Below are 16,892 nucleotides of genomic sequence, written 5' to 3'. Positions count from 1 at the left end.
GGAGCAAACATTGAAATCGATTCGTCTCTTCTCTCCCACATAGCTTTTTTATGCTGGCTCCCGAAATGTCTCAGCTGCTCTGCTTGGTGCGATTGTGCGAGCGAGAGGCGTAATGCCGCACCGTTTCTCGCACGGGTTGAATTGTACGCCCTGTACAGATGCTATCCTTTCTTCGCTTTCCGCTGGTATCGCTGGTATCCCTTCCTCTTTCTGCTACCCACCGCCCGCTAACCAATTCCGCTCATTTTTTTCCAACGGCGTCCGGATTGTTGTGTGTGTCCATCGCGAAATCTCCATCTTTGAAACTTTCTGGTACGCCATCGTACGAGCATTACAACGCGCCCCCTGGTACCGTGTAGTTTTTTTCTATTTATTTACATCCTTTTTGCACGCGACCGAAACCTAACGAAATCGGAACGTACAGCCGTGGCGTTTCCTGGTTTCCCGGTTTTTGCAGAACCGCATCATTATCGACGGTAAAGGTTCGTAAGCGTGACGTTTGTTCGTGTGCAGATGGCTTCCATCGACAGCAGCACCGTGGTAGCCTGGTAGTGGGCAGTGAATAGCAGTGGTTCCCGGACCCTGTCACACGATCAATCTCAACACGCATCCTCAACCAAGGCGTTTATTGCTTTTCTTTTCTCTTGCCCTGCCCCGGCATTGGAAAAGAAACAATTTGTTTCAAAAGATTGGCACCGAAATTTTTGCTCCAACTATCAAAGACGGATCCCTAACACGACAAGGAACGGTTAGGGACTGTTCACATCTACACCTCTCCCTCGTGACTAGCGTCCTGGCAACGAGTCAACGGAACGGGAAGGTAAACAAAAATTTCCTCTCATTTCGTAGTGTGATTTTATTTAACTTCCCACTTTTCTTTTTATGTTTGTTAAACCCAGGGTGCACAACATTGCAAATGCACCAGCAAATTGTCACTGCACCGGAACGCTTGACAAGTAGTTTGCGACTATACTGAATCAGGCATTTGGTGGTGATCTCGTCCCCCTTCCCACCCCCACCCGTTGCTCTTTTCCTATCACCCCCAAAAACGAACGCTCGGCGGGGGGAGGGAAGAATTCGCGTTTCGCGTAAATAATCGCGCAACGACCACGGCGGCGCTGACGAGGCGGATGGTGGGCGTGGTGGTGAAGGAGAAGGGCAGCAGCGGCAGCAGCACCGGCTCGACGATGTCGCGCAGTGTACGCGCGGAAACGCGCGCCAGCAAGAAGGATGACGTGAAGAAGCTGATGCTGTCGATGGACCGTGTACGGCACTGGGAAAAGAAATGGGTCACGATCGGCGAAACGTCGATGAAGATTTACAAATGGGTACCGATCTCGACTAACGATAAGAAAAAACCGGGCAGCGGTGGTGGAACGGGCGGTGGTGGTGCTGGCGGTGTACCCGGTACGGTAACGACGGGCTCGAACAGTACGACCGGTGGCAAAACAACCGGCCCGGATGGGCAAACGAATGGCCAGTCCGGTGGTGGAACGGGTGGGCAGTTAAACGGTGGCAATACCACAGCCGTCACCACAAACGGTAACAGCAACAGTAGTGAAAACAAGGAAAATAACAGCCGAAAGCAACTTCCACCACCACCAACCGGTACCGATTCCAACTCGAATTCAAACTTCGGGCTAGCAGAAGACTCAAACACATGTGAGTGAAACTTATCACATTTCGTGCTCAATGTTCCCTTAATAATGCTTTTTATTTGCTGTTAAACAGGTTTTTCCATCGTGAGTGATTCACAGGGTGCAACCGACTTTGTGTCGAACATGTTCTCGGAGGACTCGAACTCGCAGGGTAGTGATAGTGCGCAACCGAAGCGAATGAAAACGGAGTAAAAGAAAAAAAACGTCGATCACCACCACTCCATTACGAAACACACATACACTCGTCCCCGTTTCGCATCCTTTCGCTCAACACACTTGAAAAAATCCACACAAAAAACCGGGCGCAAAAAAACAACACTCAACCGAACTTTGCCTCGACACAACACAGAACAAATGGCAAAATAGGAGAAGAATTACCGAAAGGAATGTTGTAAGTTTTGCAAAAGGGATAAAAACAAAAACACACAACATATATATGTACAAAGCGCTCATTAGTACGATTCAAGTCAAAAGTATAAAAGAGTAGAAGGAAGCCTAATTCTTAATTTCACAGCATAAAAACAAAAAAAAACAACAATAAGGATGCGAGCAAAGGGACGATAGACGCTTAAATGGTAGCTTTTAAGGATGAATGTTTGCGTTTTCTTTTCATTCTTATTAATTATTTTTATACACAAAAAAGCGAGGTAAATTGTGTGCTGCCCGTTTTTATTTTGTTTACTTTTCCTAATTAGTTTTTTTCCCCCTCCTGTACTTTTCGTGTACCAAGCGTTTTTCGTTAAATAGGTTAGGGTATATACGTATACATATATATATATTTTGTAAATGAATTTTCCTTTTTTTTCATAAAAAAAACATTAGAAACCGTGAAGCCAACAAAAAACACTCACTCACATATGCACAGAGAGAGCTAAATGCACCTTTTCCCCACTTCTTATTGGTATTATTTTGTAAGACGAATCGATTACAACAAAAAAAAGTTAAACAAAATTTTTAATATAAAAAACACACACAAATGTTTAGGTTTATGTTGATTGTTAGGTTTTTTTTCTCCTTCTTTCTTACACACCCCCCCATTTTCATTAACCCCCCCACCGTGGAGTGGAGTGGAGCCGAGTGCGGCGCACAAAACATTCAAAAGAGGACAAAAGATTGATAGGGACTAGTCGGGGAGGGGACGCGGTGGAAGGGCGCAGTAGATCAAAGCAAACCGAACGTGTTTTGCGAGCGAAAAGAAATCATCAACACACACACAAACACAATCATATACACATTGCATTTATGCGCCCTCCCTCGTTTAACCAAAATGTGTGAAGAAATGGTTCGAATAAGATTACAGTAGAGAAATGTAATGGACACAGGACTGCTGGGTGTTGACAGTGGAATACCGGAATGTCCCTACAATTACTAACCCAGAGAGACACCCCCCCCCAGCATCGTTATATTCAGGTAGAAGAGAGATCCTTAAGGAAAGAGCGCGTGAGCCACGCTACGTCTCACATATGCAAGAAAACCAGAAAACAAAAAAAACCCGAAACACCCGATAAGCACAAGCAGGTTGTGCAAAGGAAGTTAAAATAAATTTCTCCCTTTTTGTCGAAAATGGCGATGGAATTGATATAGGCACGTGCGTTCGAGATTTTGTTTTGGTCCTTTGTGAAGGGGGAGGGCGAAAACACCCGGAAAGAAAACACATTTGTGCATTGCAGAATGCATTTTTTTTTTTTGGTTCAAGTTTACAACTTGTAATTTCGATACACATGTATTGAGTTTCCTGTTTGATGTTTTTGTTTTGTTTTGTTGTTGTTGATACTGATGAAAATTCATTGGCGGGAGAATAAGAAGAATAAGTGATGTTCGGTGTACCTAATTCGTGCCTTGTCATTTGCGTTCTGCGGGGTTCTGCAGAATGCGCTGTCTATCCTTCTTTTAGCCTCTCTATCCACGCACCTAATAGTACAGATCCAAATCCTGCTGCCCTAAGGGCACCTGTGTCTAACTAATGATGTTTTTAAAAATGTTCCTCAGGCTGTTTTTTGTCTTCTCTTTTTTCCATCCTGGGTTTCGTCCTGCTTGTTCACCACACAAAACAAATCACACACACAGTCTTCAATATCCGCTCAATTAGATTGAGCGAATACACACAACAATCTCACAGCGATGGGAACAAACCGTTTTTGTTTCAACAGGACGAAACTCTCCTTTGCTCTTGCTAAACAAAATTTTTCTTGTAATCTTTTCTGCGAATCGTGGGATGCAACGTGTGCGACTAATCAATTTTATCAAACATCCCCGCCAATGAGCAATAGAAACGATAATAAACGAAAGGACAAAGAAATAGAAAGGGTTTTTGTGTGCAGTCCCCCTTTCTAGCTGCAGCAGGTAGCCGGTGTCGGATCCAAGCCGGAACTCTTCGTGATGGCCAGCCGGGTGAATTCCTCTGCAACGGTCGGATGTATACCGACCGTATTGCGCAGTATCTGCATCGTGAGGCCACACTTGAGTGCGGCGGCAAAACCTTGAATTACCTCACCGGCGGCTGGACCGAGGAAATGTAGCCCGAGCACGCGCTGATTGCCTTCGCGCAGGGCCACCGCCTTCAGGTAGCAGTAGCGTACGGAGCGTTGCGGCACGAAGAACTCGGTCGGCTTGTAGTAGGCGTGGTACACCTCGATTCCGTCCTTGCCGTGGGCGGCTTCCGCTGCCTCCTCACTAAGCCCCACGCAACCGTACTCGAGCGGCGTAAACACGGTGGTGGCCACATCGGCATAATCCATCCGCTCCTCGGAACCACCGAACAGGCGGCGCGCAATGATACGCCCAGCATGGATCGCAACCGGCGTCAGTTCCGGCTTCCGGTACAGCACGTCACCGACCGCGTAGATATGCGGCACATTCGTCTGGTCGATCTCGTTCACGTCGATCTTGTCCGACTTGCCCGATTCTGCCGTCGTGACGCCCGCATTCGACAGCTTCAGCGTGCCAGTTTCCGCCTGACGTCCGATCGCAAACAGCACCGTATCGTACACATCCTCCGCATTGGTAACGCCCCCTTCACCTTCTGTTTCGTAACGCACCAGCAATCGACCATCGGCTTGCTTCTCCACCGCCAGCGGTCGGGTACGGTGATGGAAACGGATGCCCTTCTCCACCATCGAATCACCAACCAGGGTAGCCATCTGCTGGTCAAACCCACGCAGCAATATAGAGCGTACCATCACCGTTACGTCGTAACCGAGTCCCTTCAGAAACCCGGCACACTCGAGCCCGATATAGCCCGCACCGACCAGCAACGTTCGGCCCGGTGCATTTGGCAGACTGAAGATGTCATCGCTCGTGATGCAGTACTCAGCCGCACCAGGAATGTCCGGATAGCGGGGCCGTCCACCGACCGCAATTACTACGTGCTTCGCACGCAGCTCCCGCTCGGTTTGATTTTTCATCACCGCCACCACCGTATGATCGTCCTTAAAGTAGCCGAGCCCGTTAACGTACTCAACCTTCTGGTCGCGCAAATCTACCCGCGTCACCCAGTTGACCGACTTCACGTGGTTCTGCACCGATTCGGTCAGCGTGGCCCAATCGTGCCGGATCGATTCCGGTTCCGGCAGCTTCCAGCCGTACGGTTGCGAATCGTGTATCGCTTCACCCAACAGTGACGCCTGGTGCATCAGTTTCTTCGGAATGCAACCAACGTTCACGCAGGTACCGCCGAGTCCCCACTTGGTACCGCGCGGTGACGGTTTGACAAAGTCCAGCACGGCCACCTTGGCGCCGAGCTGTACCGCCTGCTTGGCACAGGCCAAACCGCCGGAACCGCCACCAATCACCACCAGATCATACTCGTAGTTTTCTTCTGCAATGAAACACCAACATAAAAAAAACATTAATTCACTATTTGACAATCGAAAATTGATGAATGGCGAAAAACGACAGGAGCTTATTTCTCTTTTGTATGTTCGCTGTTGCATTTTTCTTGCTACCTTCCGGTACATGCGGACACACGGTTCGATCGAACGATTGCAACAGTTGGTAAAGCAGCAAACGCTGCGTCACAATATGGCAGTAAAGCGAATGTCCCAACTGCTCCAGCATAATGCTGATCGTGGAAAACGAATGAAATAACGCAGCAGATACTAACGCACGGTTGTGGAAGCCATGAAATAAATGATTGTAGCTCGAAAAACACCGCTTTAACTCTCAGCAATTTACCGGCTATTGAAAATACCGTTCACAGTGCAGAAGGAGCAAACTGTCAAATAAACGTCAAACGTCAAATTCGCGTAGCGATATTTTCTAATTTATAAAAACAATATGATTTTTATATTTCCACATCCTTCTTTCATCGCATATCATTATCCAAAAACTAGGTAAAACCATGTTTTACTCACTTGCTAACTTAACGGTGGCCTTTGTACCAACCAGTCGCACGCACTGTACTACATTTATAAGGCTCCGCACGGGTCTCGTAAACACGGCGGTCGCCATCACTGTTTTTGTGTATATGCGTATGTAGGTGTGCGTTTGTACGATAATGATGGCGACGACCGACGATGATGATAATGCTTTTTTTGTATTCGTATCTCCTCACCACACACACTAATCGGAAATTTCGTAGATAAAGCCAACACACGTTCAATGGCGCCGAACGCAAACGAAACCTGCTGCTGAATTTCGTAATAATGTGGATGTAGAGAATATAACGTTATGTGTTTTGGTCTATTAAGACGACTGCTAGCTTGTTTAATGGACCTTTTTCTGATATTATTTCACTAAATACACACACACACGCTCAGCTGCTAACAGCCGCCGGTACACACCAAAGAAAAGAGAAGAGATTAAAAAAGAGATTGTTTTTGGCTGACTGTTTTTTGACAGTGGCACACACGTAACACACGCAGCATCGCAATATGTAAAACGAAGTCTTCTTGTTTCACGTACTGCCCATGTTCTAGTGTTTCGTTTTTGGAATATTATTTACTGGCCACAATAAAGCAAACAAAATGTCACTCGCCGAATCGGATCGGCGCTGGAACTTTTAAAGCCCGTACTCGTTAAACCGGATCGCACGGATAGTTGTGCTCTCTTCGGCAGGAAACGATCAAAACAACGCACACACTCTCCCGCAAGTTCCTTCACATACAGCCGCTGACGCAACTGTCAAGCATGGCGGAAAGTAGTATGGCGACTGGGTGAGTCAAATGTGAGAGCTCACACACACACATTTATGTATAGCAATGATAATGTAGTGGTGGATTGTATACAGACGCACACGCGTTTTTATCGCCTGTTCACGATTCGGGAAAAAGGAATAAAAGCTGTGGAAATCAACACAGCATAATTTTCATGCATTTTTTGTGAGGTTTTTTTAGCAATAGCATTTTGGTAGAAGTGTACTTTACCCTAAGGAGACAGCAAATAAAAAATAATCGAACTGCAGGTCGCTTTGTGGGTGGATCAAATATCCTAACAATAGGGCGCAAGGATACGATAATTGGGGATGTTCGGTATTGGGAACTGTATTGGGGCTGTAGTCCACATGTCATGTCCGGCGAACAAAACCGAAGGGAGAAAATAAAACTTATCGAAAGCAATTTCATAATTTCGTCATACTGTGAAGTTGATCAACTGTATCTGGTCTCACTGTTCACCAATTTCCATTTCGCAATCCTCTATTACCTTGGCATTCCATCAGCAAGTCGTTCATTTTGACGGATCATCGAGACGGTTCTCGATGGGTGTCCGCCTCACGAGTAAATCATGCGGAATGACTTGCAGAAAGCAAATATCTATGACATTACTATCTCGAAACTCGTCGCTCCTTCACTTCCCCTTCTCATCTAAAACCGGGGAGGAAAAGGGTAATTTCCAACGCGTGTGGAATTAGCACAAAATAGTTTTACAAACATTCCTATTCTGTTGGCACAGCTTGTAGGCGGTTTTGGAATTCACAGCCGTTGCCTAGTAACGCGGATTCGCGGCATCACAAACACAGCACAAACCCCAGGCCACATAGTGAGGGGGGACTTCCGTGGCATGATTCATTTGCAGCAATAATGTGAGTCTCCATGCAATAATCGGAAGCCATCTAATGGAAATCGGCCCTGAATCTCATTCCAACGGACGTAACGGACAGTGTCTTATCGGGAAAGACAAATGGGTGTATGGTTTCCCATGCACCAAAGTAGAGAGAGATGGTTGGTTTATCAGCCTCTTGCAAAGCGGCGTGATTGTGCGACACGCGGAAACCCTTCAAAAAATTACAATTGTCAATGCTCCTACCAACCCCTCGCGTGAAAGCCAGCCAGCCACACGCAACAGATAAAATCAACCGTATCATTATGTCAATTACAATGACCACTCTACAGTGGCCCGGGGGCTGAAGTTAATCGCTCATTACTTTACAATGGAATTTCTAATATTTTCTAGAAATGGAATATAGGTTGTACTACTATCACATGCCGTCATTATTGTGTTACGGTATACTTTCTCTCACGTTACACTTCCAATGATAATTAACGCACTACTACGAAACCAAAATCCAATACATGATGAATTGTTAACGAAGTGAGGAAAAACCAAGGTCGCCTTTATCGCGTTCGGGATAATAAAAAAAGAATACAATTCGCGAAAGTAGGGAAATTTTGCGTTTGTTTGGTGTGATTGGGAATCCAATAAAAACCAATCCAAAAAAAAGACAGAATACTATAATGATCGAAAGGTGTGCAAGATTGTGTGCCGAAAGCGGTTTTGACAGAATGGACGAAATAAAGAGGAGAGAATGAAGGAAATATTCAGTCTCTCTCCCGTGCACCGATCGCATCATTCGCGTCTAGGCCGTCAGTCGATGCCGGTTTCTTTTTTGTCTTCACGAAACGGCTGTCAAAAGCCAAGAAGCGACCCACAGCAGGTTCAGTTTTGCTTGCCCACCAACATTGTCGGGTACACACGGTTTCATAATTAGTTTCCGATCTTTTTGGGGCCAGCTCTGCTATCTGGAATAAACGAGGTGTACGAAACAGACGCTTGTCCAACGTTACGTCACCCGTGTGCGCGGTGTTTTGGATAGTTTTTGGAACGTTCCGCGACTAGTGAGTGAGTGTAAAAAACGGAAGCTTCCGTTCTGCCGCACGCTCGACATGAATAGCATCCTCATAACCGGCTGCAACCGCGGTCTTGGGCTGGGATTGGTCAAGGTGCTTGTTGGTTTACCGGCCCCACAACCGACCCACATCATAGCGACGTACCGCGACGCACAGAAATCACAGGTAATTCCACCATATTGCCTTCCAGCATTCATTGCACACCAACATTTGATACAGACGTCTGGAAAGATCTACACGCCTTCACTCCCTTTACTGTGCTGCCTTGCAAACGCTCGCGCTCATCATGCTTCCTACAACGAAGACGAAAAAAGAAAAATCCAACTTACGATTCAATGGCGCCATGTTTTTGCTGCAAGTTTCACTGTTCCGGTTCACACTGCAATTTCACTACACAAAGGCACTAGTTTGCACGCGGCTATGCTGTGATGATGGTTTTTCAAAGGTTGAAAGTTGAAACTCGTTGCTAATTTGCTGTCGACGACGCTTGTGTAGGACGATTTCTTTTGCCGGTTTCTTCACGATTCGTTCGCACTCGTTCGCTGGTGGTGGTTTGACGTGAGTATGTGCCTTGGACGCTCGTTTATTCGTGATCTAGCAAGCAAAACCCGGTTAATCGCACAAGCACGAATCAACGGGAATAGCATGACTGAAATTGTACAATTATGTGAGTGTGGGTAATGTGTTGATGTGTAAGTGACTTTGCTAGCACGAACTAAAGAGAGAGAAGGGAGAGAGAGCGATTGTAATTTGCAAAATCATTACGCTATTGTTTCTGCTAAACTGTTGTAAGGTTTCATGACATTTAAATAGAACGTTATTTATTTTGTTTTTTGTTTTATTCGCTGGAACTCAATCTTTTTTTCTATTTCATTTAAGGATCTGCTAGAGCTTGCGAAGCAACACTCTAATATCGTTCCCATGCAATTTGGTAAATTATTTACTGTTTATTTATAGAAAAAAATACTAAAAGTTATTAAATATTTCTTATTTTCTTTAAGATGTGAAAAATTTTGAACGCTACGATCAATTCGCAAAGGATGTTGATGCACTGTTGCAGGGAGCTGGCTTGAATGTTCTGTTCAACAATGCCGGAATCTCACCCAAATCGACTCGATTGAATTTTACCAAGCAGGACGATCTGGTCGACACGTTCGTCACTAACACGGTAGCACCGATCATGATGACGAAAGCTTTCGTGCCACTCTTGAAAAAGGCATCCGATAGCAACCCAACTGGACCGGTCGGTCCGCAACGTGCCTGCATCGTGAACATGAGCTCGATTCTTGGCTCGATCGAAGCCAACCGGGAGGGTGGACTGTACGGATACCGGACATCGAAGGCTGCCCTCAACGCTGCCACCAAATCGATGAGTCTTGATTTAAAAGGGCACCAGATTATGGCGGTCGCATTACATCCCGGTTGGGTGCAAACGGATATGGGTGGCTCGAAGGCACCGCTTACGGTGGAGGAGAGCTGCAAAGCCATGGTGAACACGGTGCTCGCACTGAACGAGTCGAATAATGGAGGATTTTTGCAGTACGATGGAACACCGCTGCCATGGTAGTTCTTTGTTCATTATTTTTATTATTTTCTTTATTAGCTGAATTATCTGTCATGTAGTAATTTACAGGGGCGATCGCATTTGTTTGAAATATACTCGGGGAAATATACTTTGTAGTGCTAAGGAAGTTGTAGTTTTGCACAAAAAGAAATTAAAGATAATGTTTTTTTGGGCTGTATTTTCAGCTGGAGTAACTGGTATAAAAGTTGACCAACCCCAACCTGGTATAATGTCAGTTGACTTAAGAAACTTTCTATTTACACTGTGAACAGTGAATAAAAGCATTAACGAGCAAAGCATGAGAATGTTAATTTTGAAACAGTAGAAATCTTTTCAAATATGGTCGATGTGAAAATGTGATTATTAAAGTCCTGCAAAAACATCATTCGATTGTGCAGGCAGCATAAAAATGCACGCACACATTTAAAATCGTGCTGTCAAAGAGCTGTGACACACCAAAAACGTACTGTCAAATCATTGTTTGTTGTCTCTTTCTATCACATTCAAACAAACCAAAAGGTGGTGTAGAAAATGTTTTTATATTCTTAGTTACTTACTCATCTAAACGAATTTTCAAGCTTTGAGAAAATTATTTTTATATATTATAAAAATCTTTGTATCTTTTATTTACCATTGTATGCAATCATAACTTAAATATGAGCGACCACGTTTGATGTAGGAAAAACAGAGACAGCACACAGTCTTTCTCTCTTTAACCTTCAACCGCAGCTGTCAGAAAGAATCCCCGTACCAAACGCTCTTTCATGTTTTCAAACCCCACTCTCTCGTGTACACGAACGGTCCACTTTTGCTTTAACTCATTTTTGTGTCTGTGTTTGGTGTGTCATCTTCCCTGTTCTGTCAACCGTTTCCTTCACGCGTTCAACAGGCCAGCGCTGGCCTGAAAGGGTTTTAGTTTGTTTGTGTTTTTCGTTTGCTTTTTGGCTCCCAAGTGTATCCTTCATCCCTTCTTGTGATGTGTTTTTCTTGTTTGTTACACAATTGTTAGCTCGTCCCTATTGCTCGGCCCCCAAAAGAAACGGCAGGGTGAACACACAGGTACGTCGGTTTTCTGGTGTTTGTTTTGCTTCAGCACCATCGGTATTGTGTTGCGTATGTGTGCTGCACGGTAGAGGGTGTGCCTGCCTTCAAGGGATGGTGTGCATCTGCATACCGTCAGTCTGTTGCATCGCATCAATACCAGCTGTTGTAAGTGTGCAGATTGCCTTCGGCAGAAAGGGTTCTTGCTTTAATCCAACACACTTCTTATGCTGCAAGTAATACCAAACCCAATCAAGAGGAAAAGCAAGTAATAAACATGTGAAGACCTAGAAACGTGAAACAATTGTGTCAATCTGCCAGACATCACGTTTTAATAAAAACAAAGCGTAACAAGAAACAAGACACGCACACAAGGGGCATGCAAAAAAAAAGAACAATATTGTTATCACTTATCGGCTCATTTGTGTCCCCTTGTGCGTAGATACACTTGCGTCTCTATTGTTTTTCAAGGCGCATTTAATCTCTATCTCTCTTTTACTCTTGTACATCAACGCAGTTGTTCGCAGAACAACGATCGCGCAGCGGATCGGAACGAAACGACCGTGACAGAGCCATCTCACCTCCACGAGAGAGAGAGAGAAAGAGAGGGTGAAAAAAGGTGGACCCAAGAGCCGGAGGAGAGAAAGTGGATTGCGAGTCGCGCCGTTGTAGTGGTGTGGTACAACGAACGGGTGCCTCTTTCACCGTACCCTGTTTGAGTCACTATTTCCGGTTACGGTTTTCGCAAGCGAAAACTTCACTTTCACATTGCCTGAGTGCCACGCTGTGCTGGGTCGTGCCCGATCATAGGACCCCCCCGCCACCCTGCGATCAATTACACCGAACATCCATCAACCTGCAAACCTGAACGGTCAAACGCAGCAACTACAAGCTGCAGTGCATCTGATGCTTTTTGGTGACTTCGGTTTAAGTTGCAAAAGTAAACCCCCGGGGGGTTGCGTACGATGGCACAGTGTAAGATCGACTTCGGTGAATGTTTGAAAGATTCACCCAAGTTTAGGTAAGGAAACGGAGATAAAAAATTGGGTAAGAACAATAGATTAATAAAACTTGACGGATAAACTCGACCCCCGTAGGTTACGGCTGGAGCAGGAAGAGACAGAAATCGAACATCTTGAGTCGCGGTTGGAGAAAATCATCAAAGCATGCAGTGCGGCTGTCGACAGCGGCAAGGAGTACATCCGGCACCAAAGCACATTCGCCACCTCACTCTGGGATCTCCAGAAACACTTTCAGGACAGCAAAAACTCGACGAACGCGCTGGCACAGCTGATACAGCTGCTGCAGGAGATGAACATGTTCCATACGACGCTGCTCGATCAAGCAAACCGTACGGTGCTGAAGAATTTAACCGGCTTTCTGAAGCGCGACATACGGGAGGTGAAGGAATACCGACAAATCTTTACCAAAGTGTCGGAGAATCTGGATGCGGCCGTGTACAAAAACTCGCAGGTTAGCCGCAACCGGCCGGCCGATGTGCTCGAGGCGGAAAATGTGCTATCCGCGTCAAAATCGTGCTTCAACCATACGGCGCTCGACTACGTCAACTACATTACGCTGCTGCAGAACCGGAAACGGCACGAAATATTGGGTACGCTGTTGAGCTATCTGAAGGCATGCAGCACGTACTTCCACCAGGGGTCCGATCTGTGCGAAGACTACGGCACATTCTTCAAGGGTTTGGATGACGAGATTGGTTTGATGCGTTCCGAGTACGGTGTGCTGGACAAGCAGATGCAAAACCGGCACACGTGCGTTAACGATCCACGGCCGGAGCAGCAAGAAGCGTGCGAAGAATCAACCAGTGCTAGTGATGGCGGTGCTACCGGTGGAGATGGTGGTGGAGGCGGTAGTGATGGTGGTGGTGGACGTTTTCCAAACTACATGGAAGGCTACCTGTTTAAGCGTACCTCGAACGCGTTCAAAACGTGGAACAGGCGATGGTTCTGCATGCGGGACAATCAACTGTTCTACCGCAAGCGCACCGGGGAAGAGTTGCCCACAGTGATGGAGGAAGATCTGCGTCTCTGCACCGTGCGTCCGCTTGCCGATTCAGACCGGCGCTACTGTTTTGAAGTTATCTCACCGGCCAAGTAAGTCCAGACACCGCTCAAATGAGGAATTAGTTCTAACTAGTGATGGGTCATAGGATTCATTTCATTGCTCGATCCGGAGTCGGGTTAAGCGGGTTCGGGCCGACGCGTAAATATAAGTAGGTTCAGTAGTTCCGATCCGAACTCGCTCTTCCAACGGGTCGGAGTCGCTTATGGTAGCTTGCACCTAGTAAACCTACTGAACCTACTTCGCCCGAGTTTGGCCCGAATTCGCTGCAGACACTGGTCGGAGTCGCTTATGATAGCTGGAATCGTTGCACCTATTGAACCTACTTGTAGTTATGGGTCGACCTGAATCGATTCGGGTCGCTCTTAGTGATAGGCTCTTGGAATCGCACCCACGGCTCCGGACCGCTTCCGAGCATAGCAACTCCGGCTGCGATTCCGGCTAGGTTAAAACCACGGTTCCACCTGGAGCCGTCCGGAGCCACTAGTCGGCGACTGGAGCCGTCGGAATCGTTGGGCGTGAAATAAATTGAAATTCCACAGCTCTTCAAATCGTCCATGATATGCTGATATAACCTAGATTAGTGAAATCTAGGTCGTTTTCGACGGCTTCGGCTGCCGACTAACGGCTCCAGATGGTTCCGACGGCTCCAGACGGTTCCGAACTCGGAGTACCTTCCGGAGCCACTTCCAAAATTGATGGAGTCATTTGGAAGCGATTCCGTTTTTTTTGTCGAATTTACCCATCACTAGTCGCTAATGGATGGCTCCGACCCGCCCATCACTAGTTGCAACTAGATGTAGCTAATGAAATCTCTAGCACATTATATTATAGGTATTAATAGTGCTCGGTATATTCTTTATCCTTCCTCTGCAGGTCACACATACTACAGGCAGATTCGGAAGCGATGATGAATGCGTGGATAAAAGCCCTGCAGAAGGGTATCGATTCAGCCATCCAGCACAACAGTGCGTATAGTAGTGATATGCGGGGCGTCGCAGGTGGTGGTGGAGCAGGAAATTCGGGTGCAGGCAGAGGACCGGGCGGCAGTACATCGGCGGGTGATGGAAACCGTGCCGGTGATTCGAGGATGGACTCAAGCGGGAACAAACAGCGCAGTGGTACGGGCCGTGGTTCCGAGGGTACTCGTAAGGGCTACAAAAAAATGTAAGTAGTATTAGCATCTTCCTGTCAGGGTTTATTTAAGCGTTGAAACTTACGTCAATTTTTATTCTTTTTTTTTTAGTAACTGGACGCAGATGCTAAAAATTCCGGGTAATTCGCGGTGTGCCGACTGTGGCAATGCGGATCCACGCTGGGCATCGATCAATCTCGGCATCACGCTTTGCATTGCTTGCTCGGGTGTGCACCGTAGTCTCGGCGTGCATTACAGCAAGGTGCGGTCGCTAACGTTGGACGTGTGGGAACCGGAGATACTGCGCGTAATGATCGAACTTGGCAACGATGTGATTAATCGGGTGTACGAGGGCAACAAGACCCGGTTGGCGCGGTTCGATCGTGCAACGGATAATTGTGAGATAGCGGTGCGTGAAGCATGGATACGGGCGAAGTACATCGATCGGCAGTTTGTGGTGCCGTTGGGTGGTGGTAGCGGTACCGGTCCGGATGATAGTAGCACCTCGTCATCGACGCTCTCGTTCAAGAGCCTCGGTGCGGATAGCTCCAAGTTTCCGGAAAAGTGGAGCATCAAGAAGCTGCGCCGGCGTAGCTATCGGCAGCTGTTGCGGCGCCCAAATCAATCGAAGGAACAGCAATCGGATGCAGCGGGTTCGCAACCGATCACCAATCTCGATGATGACGATGAGGATGAAGATCGCGAAGCGGAAGACGTAGACGACGAAGAGCGAATGGGTAGCCGCTCGAAGGGTTGTCCGGATGCGGACGAAAAGGATGTGTTAACGCACGTGCCGAAACAGTTTGCGGATATTTTGCTGATCGGTGAAAATATTTTGACGGACGATCATAACCTGCCGGATGAGGATTTGTTGTTGCTTAACTCGGACCAGGAATCGACCAGCGGCGAGGAAGATAATGCGATCATGGAGTGCGAGGAGTTGGAGCGTCTGTCGCCCAACTATTTGCTGTACAAGGCGGCCAGCGGTCACAATCTGCCGGTGATGAGTCAAGCCCTCGCGCTCGGGGCGGAAAAAAGCTGGCCCAATGTGCACGACGCCGATCGCACACCGTTGCATGCCGCCATCTTGTCTGGTTCGGTGATGTCGTGCGAATTTCTGCTGCTGAACGGTGCCGCCATTAATGCGATCGATCGGTACGGGCGCACACCGTTACATCTGGCTGCGGAGCAGGGTTCGGCGGCGCAGGCGTACCTGCTGCTGAAGCATAAGGCACGGTACGATATCGCGGACGTTGATGGGCGACGTCCGATTGATATTGCGGTCGAGAAGGAGGATGCCGACATTGTGACGCTGCTACGGTTGACACTGCTGAACGATGAGATCGGTTCGGGTGAGGATGGGGAAAGCTATGCCGGTGGTGATTCGACCTACGTAGCGGTTATGAATGAGTTTTCCCATCTGGCTAGCAATCAACCACAGCGGCTACAGCGTAACCGTCACCAGCAGCAGCAGCAGCAGCAACAGCAACGACAAGCACTCGTGACCACCGACGATACCAATCCGATAGTAACCGATCTAGATGCACCCGATACGGGCAGTGTGATTAGCGATCGATAAAAAGGAATCTCTCTATTTTATTCTCTCCTTTGTCGTTACGAACGCGAAGGAGCAGAAACATTAAACTGAACGACATTTACAGTCGAGCGAGTCGCTTTCCATTGTTTGTAGAAGAGAAGCTTTACACATTGCAAAAGAAGCAACAATAGTAAGGAGGAGGAGAAAAAAATAACATCCACAAATTCTACACCATAGTCGAAAACCAATTCCATTTACAATTTAGTGCAAAAGAAACACCCATATAAAGCATGTTCTATAGATTTTGGGTGAAAGATAAAATGTATTCTACTGTTGTATTCGGTCAAATAGTTTGATCGGTAACAAACACGCCCGATCTGGGTTGTAAGAGAGTGCGCCTTACGCAAAAAAACTGTAGATTGTTGCCTTATTTCCGTACCCTTTAACCGTATGTATTAGTGATGGGTAAACTATAAATTTTGCGGGAGTCGGATCGGTCCGGGGGGGTCGAGGACCGCGTCCTGCTAAATGTAGAAATTGTCCCGAACAATTCACAATTTACCCATGGCTAGTCCTCGATCGGACTCGATCGGACTCGATCGGACTCGATCGAACTCGATCGGACTCGATCGGACTCGATCGGACTCGATCGGACTCGATCGGACTCGATCGGACTCCACCGGACTCGACCGGACTCGATCGGACTCGATCGGACTCCACCGGACTCGATCGGAATCGATCGGATTTGATCGGACTCGATCGGCCTCGATCGGATTCGACCGGACTCGTCGGAGTTAATTTTGGTTTTTAG

General features: G+C 47.0%; 4 protein-coding genes across 13 annotated transcripts; 3 read left to right on the top strand and 1 right to left on the bottom strand.

Moving 5' to 3' along the window:
* The first annotated feature begins 61 nt into the window (after positions 1 to 61).
* Positions 62 to 3,239, top strand: LOC125774280 (B-cell CLL/lymphoma 7 protein family member A). The gene is made up of 4 exons (XM_049444576.1): positions 62 to 312; positions 425 to 820; positions 900 to 1,662; positions 1,732 to 3,239. The coding sequence occupies exons 3-4, from the start codon at positions 1,131 to 1,133 to the stop codon at positions 1,848 to 1,850; spliced, it is 651 nt and encodes a 216-aa protein (XP_049300533.1). The 5' UTR covers positions 62 to 312; positions 425 to 820; positions 900 to 1,130; the 3' UTR covers positions 1,851 to 3,239.
* Positions 3,240 to 3,384: 145 nt separating this feature from the next.
* Positions 3,385 to 9,357, bottom strand: LOC125770167 (thioredoxin reductase 1, mitochondrial). 7 transcript variants are annotated; one of them, XM_049439645.1, is made up of 3 exons: positions 6,601 to 6,711; positions 6,011 to 6,415; positions 3,385 to 5,475 (listed from the first exon to the last, which is right to left on the bottom strand). In XM_049439645.1, exons 2-3 carry the CDS (start codon positions 6,105 to 6,107, stop codon positions 3,989 to 3,991), a joined length of 1,584 nt encoding a protein of 527 aa, XP_049295602.1. In that variant the 5' UTR covers positions 6,108 to 6,415; positions 6,601 to 6,711; the 3' UTR covers positions 3,385 to 3,988. The 7 variants fall into 7 exon arrangements, with proteins under 7 accessions (XP_049295602.1, XP_049295759.1, XP_049295673.1 ...); XM_049439802.1 differs by having other exon boundaries at positions 6,011 to 6,286; XM_049439716.1 differs by having other exon boundaries at positions 6,011 to 6,418; positions 6,601 to 6,709.
* LOC125774169 (C-factor) lies at positions 6,868 to 10,395 on the top strand. The gene is made up of 4 exons (XM_049444521.1): positions 6,868 to 7,480; positions 7,548 to 8,887; positions 9,602 to 9,653; positions 9,724 to 10,395. Exons 2-4 carry the CDS (start codon positions 8,759 to 8,761, stop codon positions 10,287 to 10,289), a joined length of 747 nt encoding a protein of 248 aa, XP_049300478.1. The 5' UTR covers positions 6,868 to 7,480; positions 7,548 to 8,758; the 3' UTR covers positions 10,290 to 10,395.
* Positions 10,396 to 11,043: 648 nt separating this feature from the next.
* On the top strand, positions 11,044 to 16,639 carry LOC125768559 (arf-GAP with coiled-coil, ANK repeat and PH domain-containing protein 2). 4 transcript variants are annotated; one of them, XM_049436431.1, is made up of 5 exons: positions 11,044 to 11,345; positions 11,845 to 12,348; positions 12,425 to 13,441; positions 14,286 to 14,576; positions 14,656 to 16,639. In XM_049436431.1, the coding sequence occupies exons 2-5, from the start codon at positions 12,293 to 12,295 to the stop codon at positions 16,121 to 16,123; spliced, it is 2,832 nt and encodes a 943-aa protein (XP_049292388.1). In that variant the 5' UTR covers positions 11,044 to 11,345; positions 11,845 to 12,292; the 3' UTR covers positions 16,124 to 16,639. The 4 variants fall into 4 exon arrangements, with proteins under 4 accessions (XP_049292388.1, XP_049292648.1, XP_049292576.1 ...); XM_049436691.1 differs by lacking the exon at positions 11,044 to 11,345 and adding an exon at positions 11,368 to 11,495; XM_049436619.1 differs by lacking the exon at positions 11,044 to 11,345 and adding an exon at positions 11,368 to 11,595.
* The last annotated feature ends 253 nt before the right edge of the window (positions 16,640 to 16,892 follow it).

This window comes from Anopheles funestus, chromosome X (assembly GCF_943734845.2).
Source record: "Anopheles funestus chromosome X, idAnoFuneDA-416_04, whole genome shotgun sequence".
NCBI classification, from domain to species: Eukaryota; Metazoa; Arthropoda; class Insecta; order Diptera; family Culicidae; genus Anopheles; species Anopheles funestus.
This window is presented reverse-complemented; position numbering and strand designations above follow the sequence as displayed.

What these genes read in the sequence shown, in the direction of transcription:
- LOC125774280 (XM_049444576.1), top strand. Translation starts at nt 1,131, where the DNA reads ATGGTGGGCGTGGTGGTGAAGGAGAAGGGCAGCAGCGGCAGCAGCACC. An exon ending in AGCAGAAGACTCAAACACAT is followed by an intron (nt 1,663 to 1,731) that starts GTGAGTGAAACT and finishes GCTGTTAAACAG; the next exon opens with GTTTTTCCATCGTGAGTGAT.
- LOC125770167 (XM_049439560.1), bottom strand. Translation starts at nt 5,714, where the DNA reads ATGCTGGAGCAGTTGGGACATTCGCTTTACTGCCATATTGTGACGCAG. An exon ending in GTGTCCGCATGTACCGGAAG is followed by an intron (nt 5,476 to 5,602) that starts GTAGCAAGAAAA and finishes GTTTCATTGCAG; the next exon opens with AAGAAAACTACGAGTATGAT.
- LOC125774169 (XM_049444521.1), top strand. Translation starts at nt 8,759, where the DNA reads ATGAATAGCATCCTCATAACCGGCTGCAACCGCGGTCTTGGGCTGGGA. An exon ending in GCGACGCACAGAAATCACAG is followed by an intron (nt 8,888 to 9,601) that starts GTAATTCCACCA and finishes ATTTCATTTAAG; the next exon opens with GATCTGCTAGAGCTTGCGAA. An exon ending in TATCGTTCCCATGCAATTTG is followed by an intron (nt 9,654 to 9,723) that starts GTAAATTATTTA and finishes ATTTTCTTTAAG; the next exon opens with ATGTGAAAAATTTTGAACGC.
- LOC125768559 (XM_049436431.1), top strand. Translation starts at nt 12,293, where the DNA reads ATGGCACAGTGTAAGATCGACTTCGGTGAATGTTTGAAAGATTCACCC. An exon ending in AAAGATTCACCCAAGTTTAG is followed by an intron (nt 12,349 to 12,424) that starts GTAAGGAAACGG and finishes CGACCCCCGTAG; the next exon opens with GTTACGGCTGGAGCAGGAAG. An exon ending in GAAGTTATCTCACCGGCCAA is followed by an intron (nt 13,442 to 14,285) that starts GTAAGTCCAGAC and finishes CTTCCTCTGCAG; the next exon opens with GTCACACATACTACAGGCAG.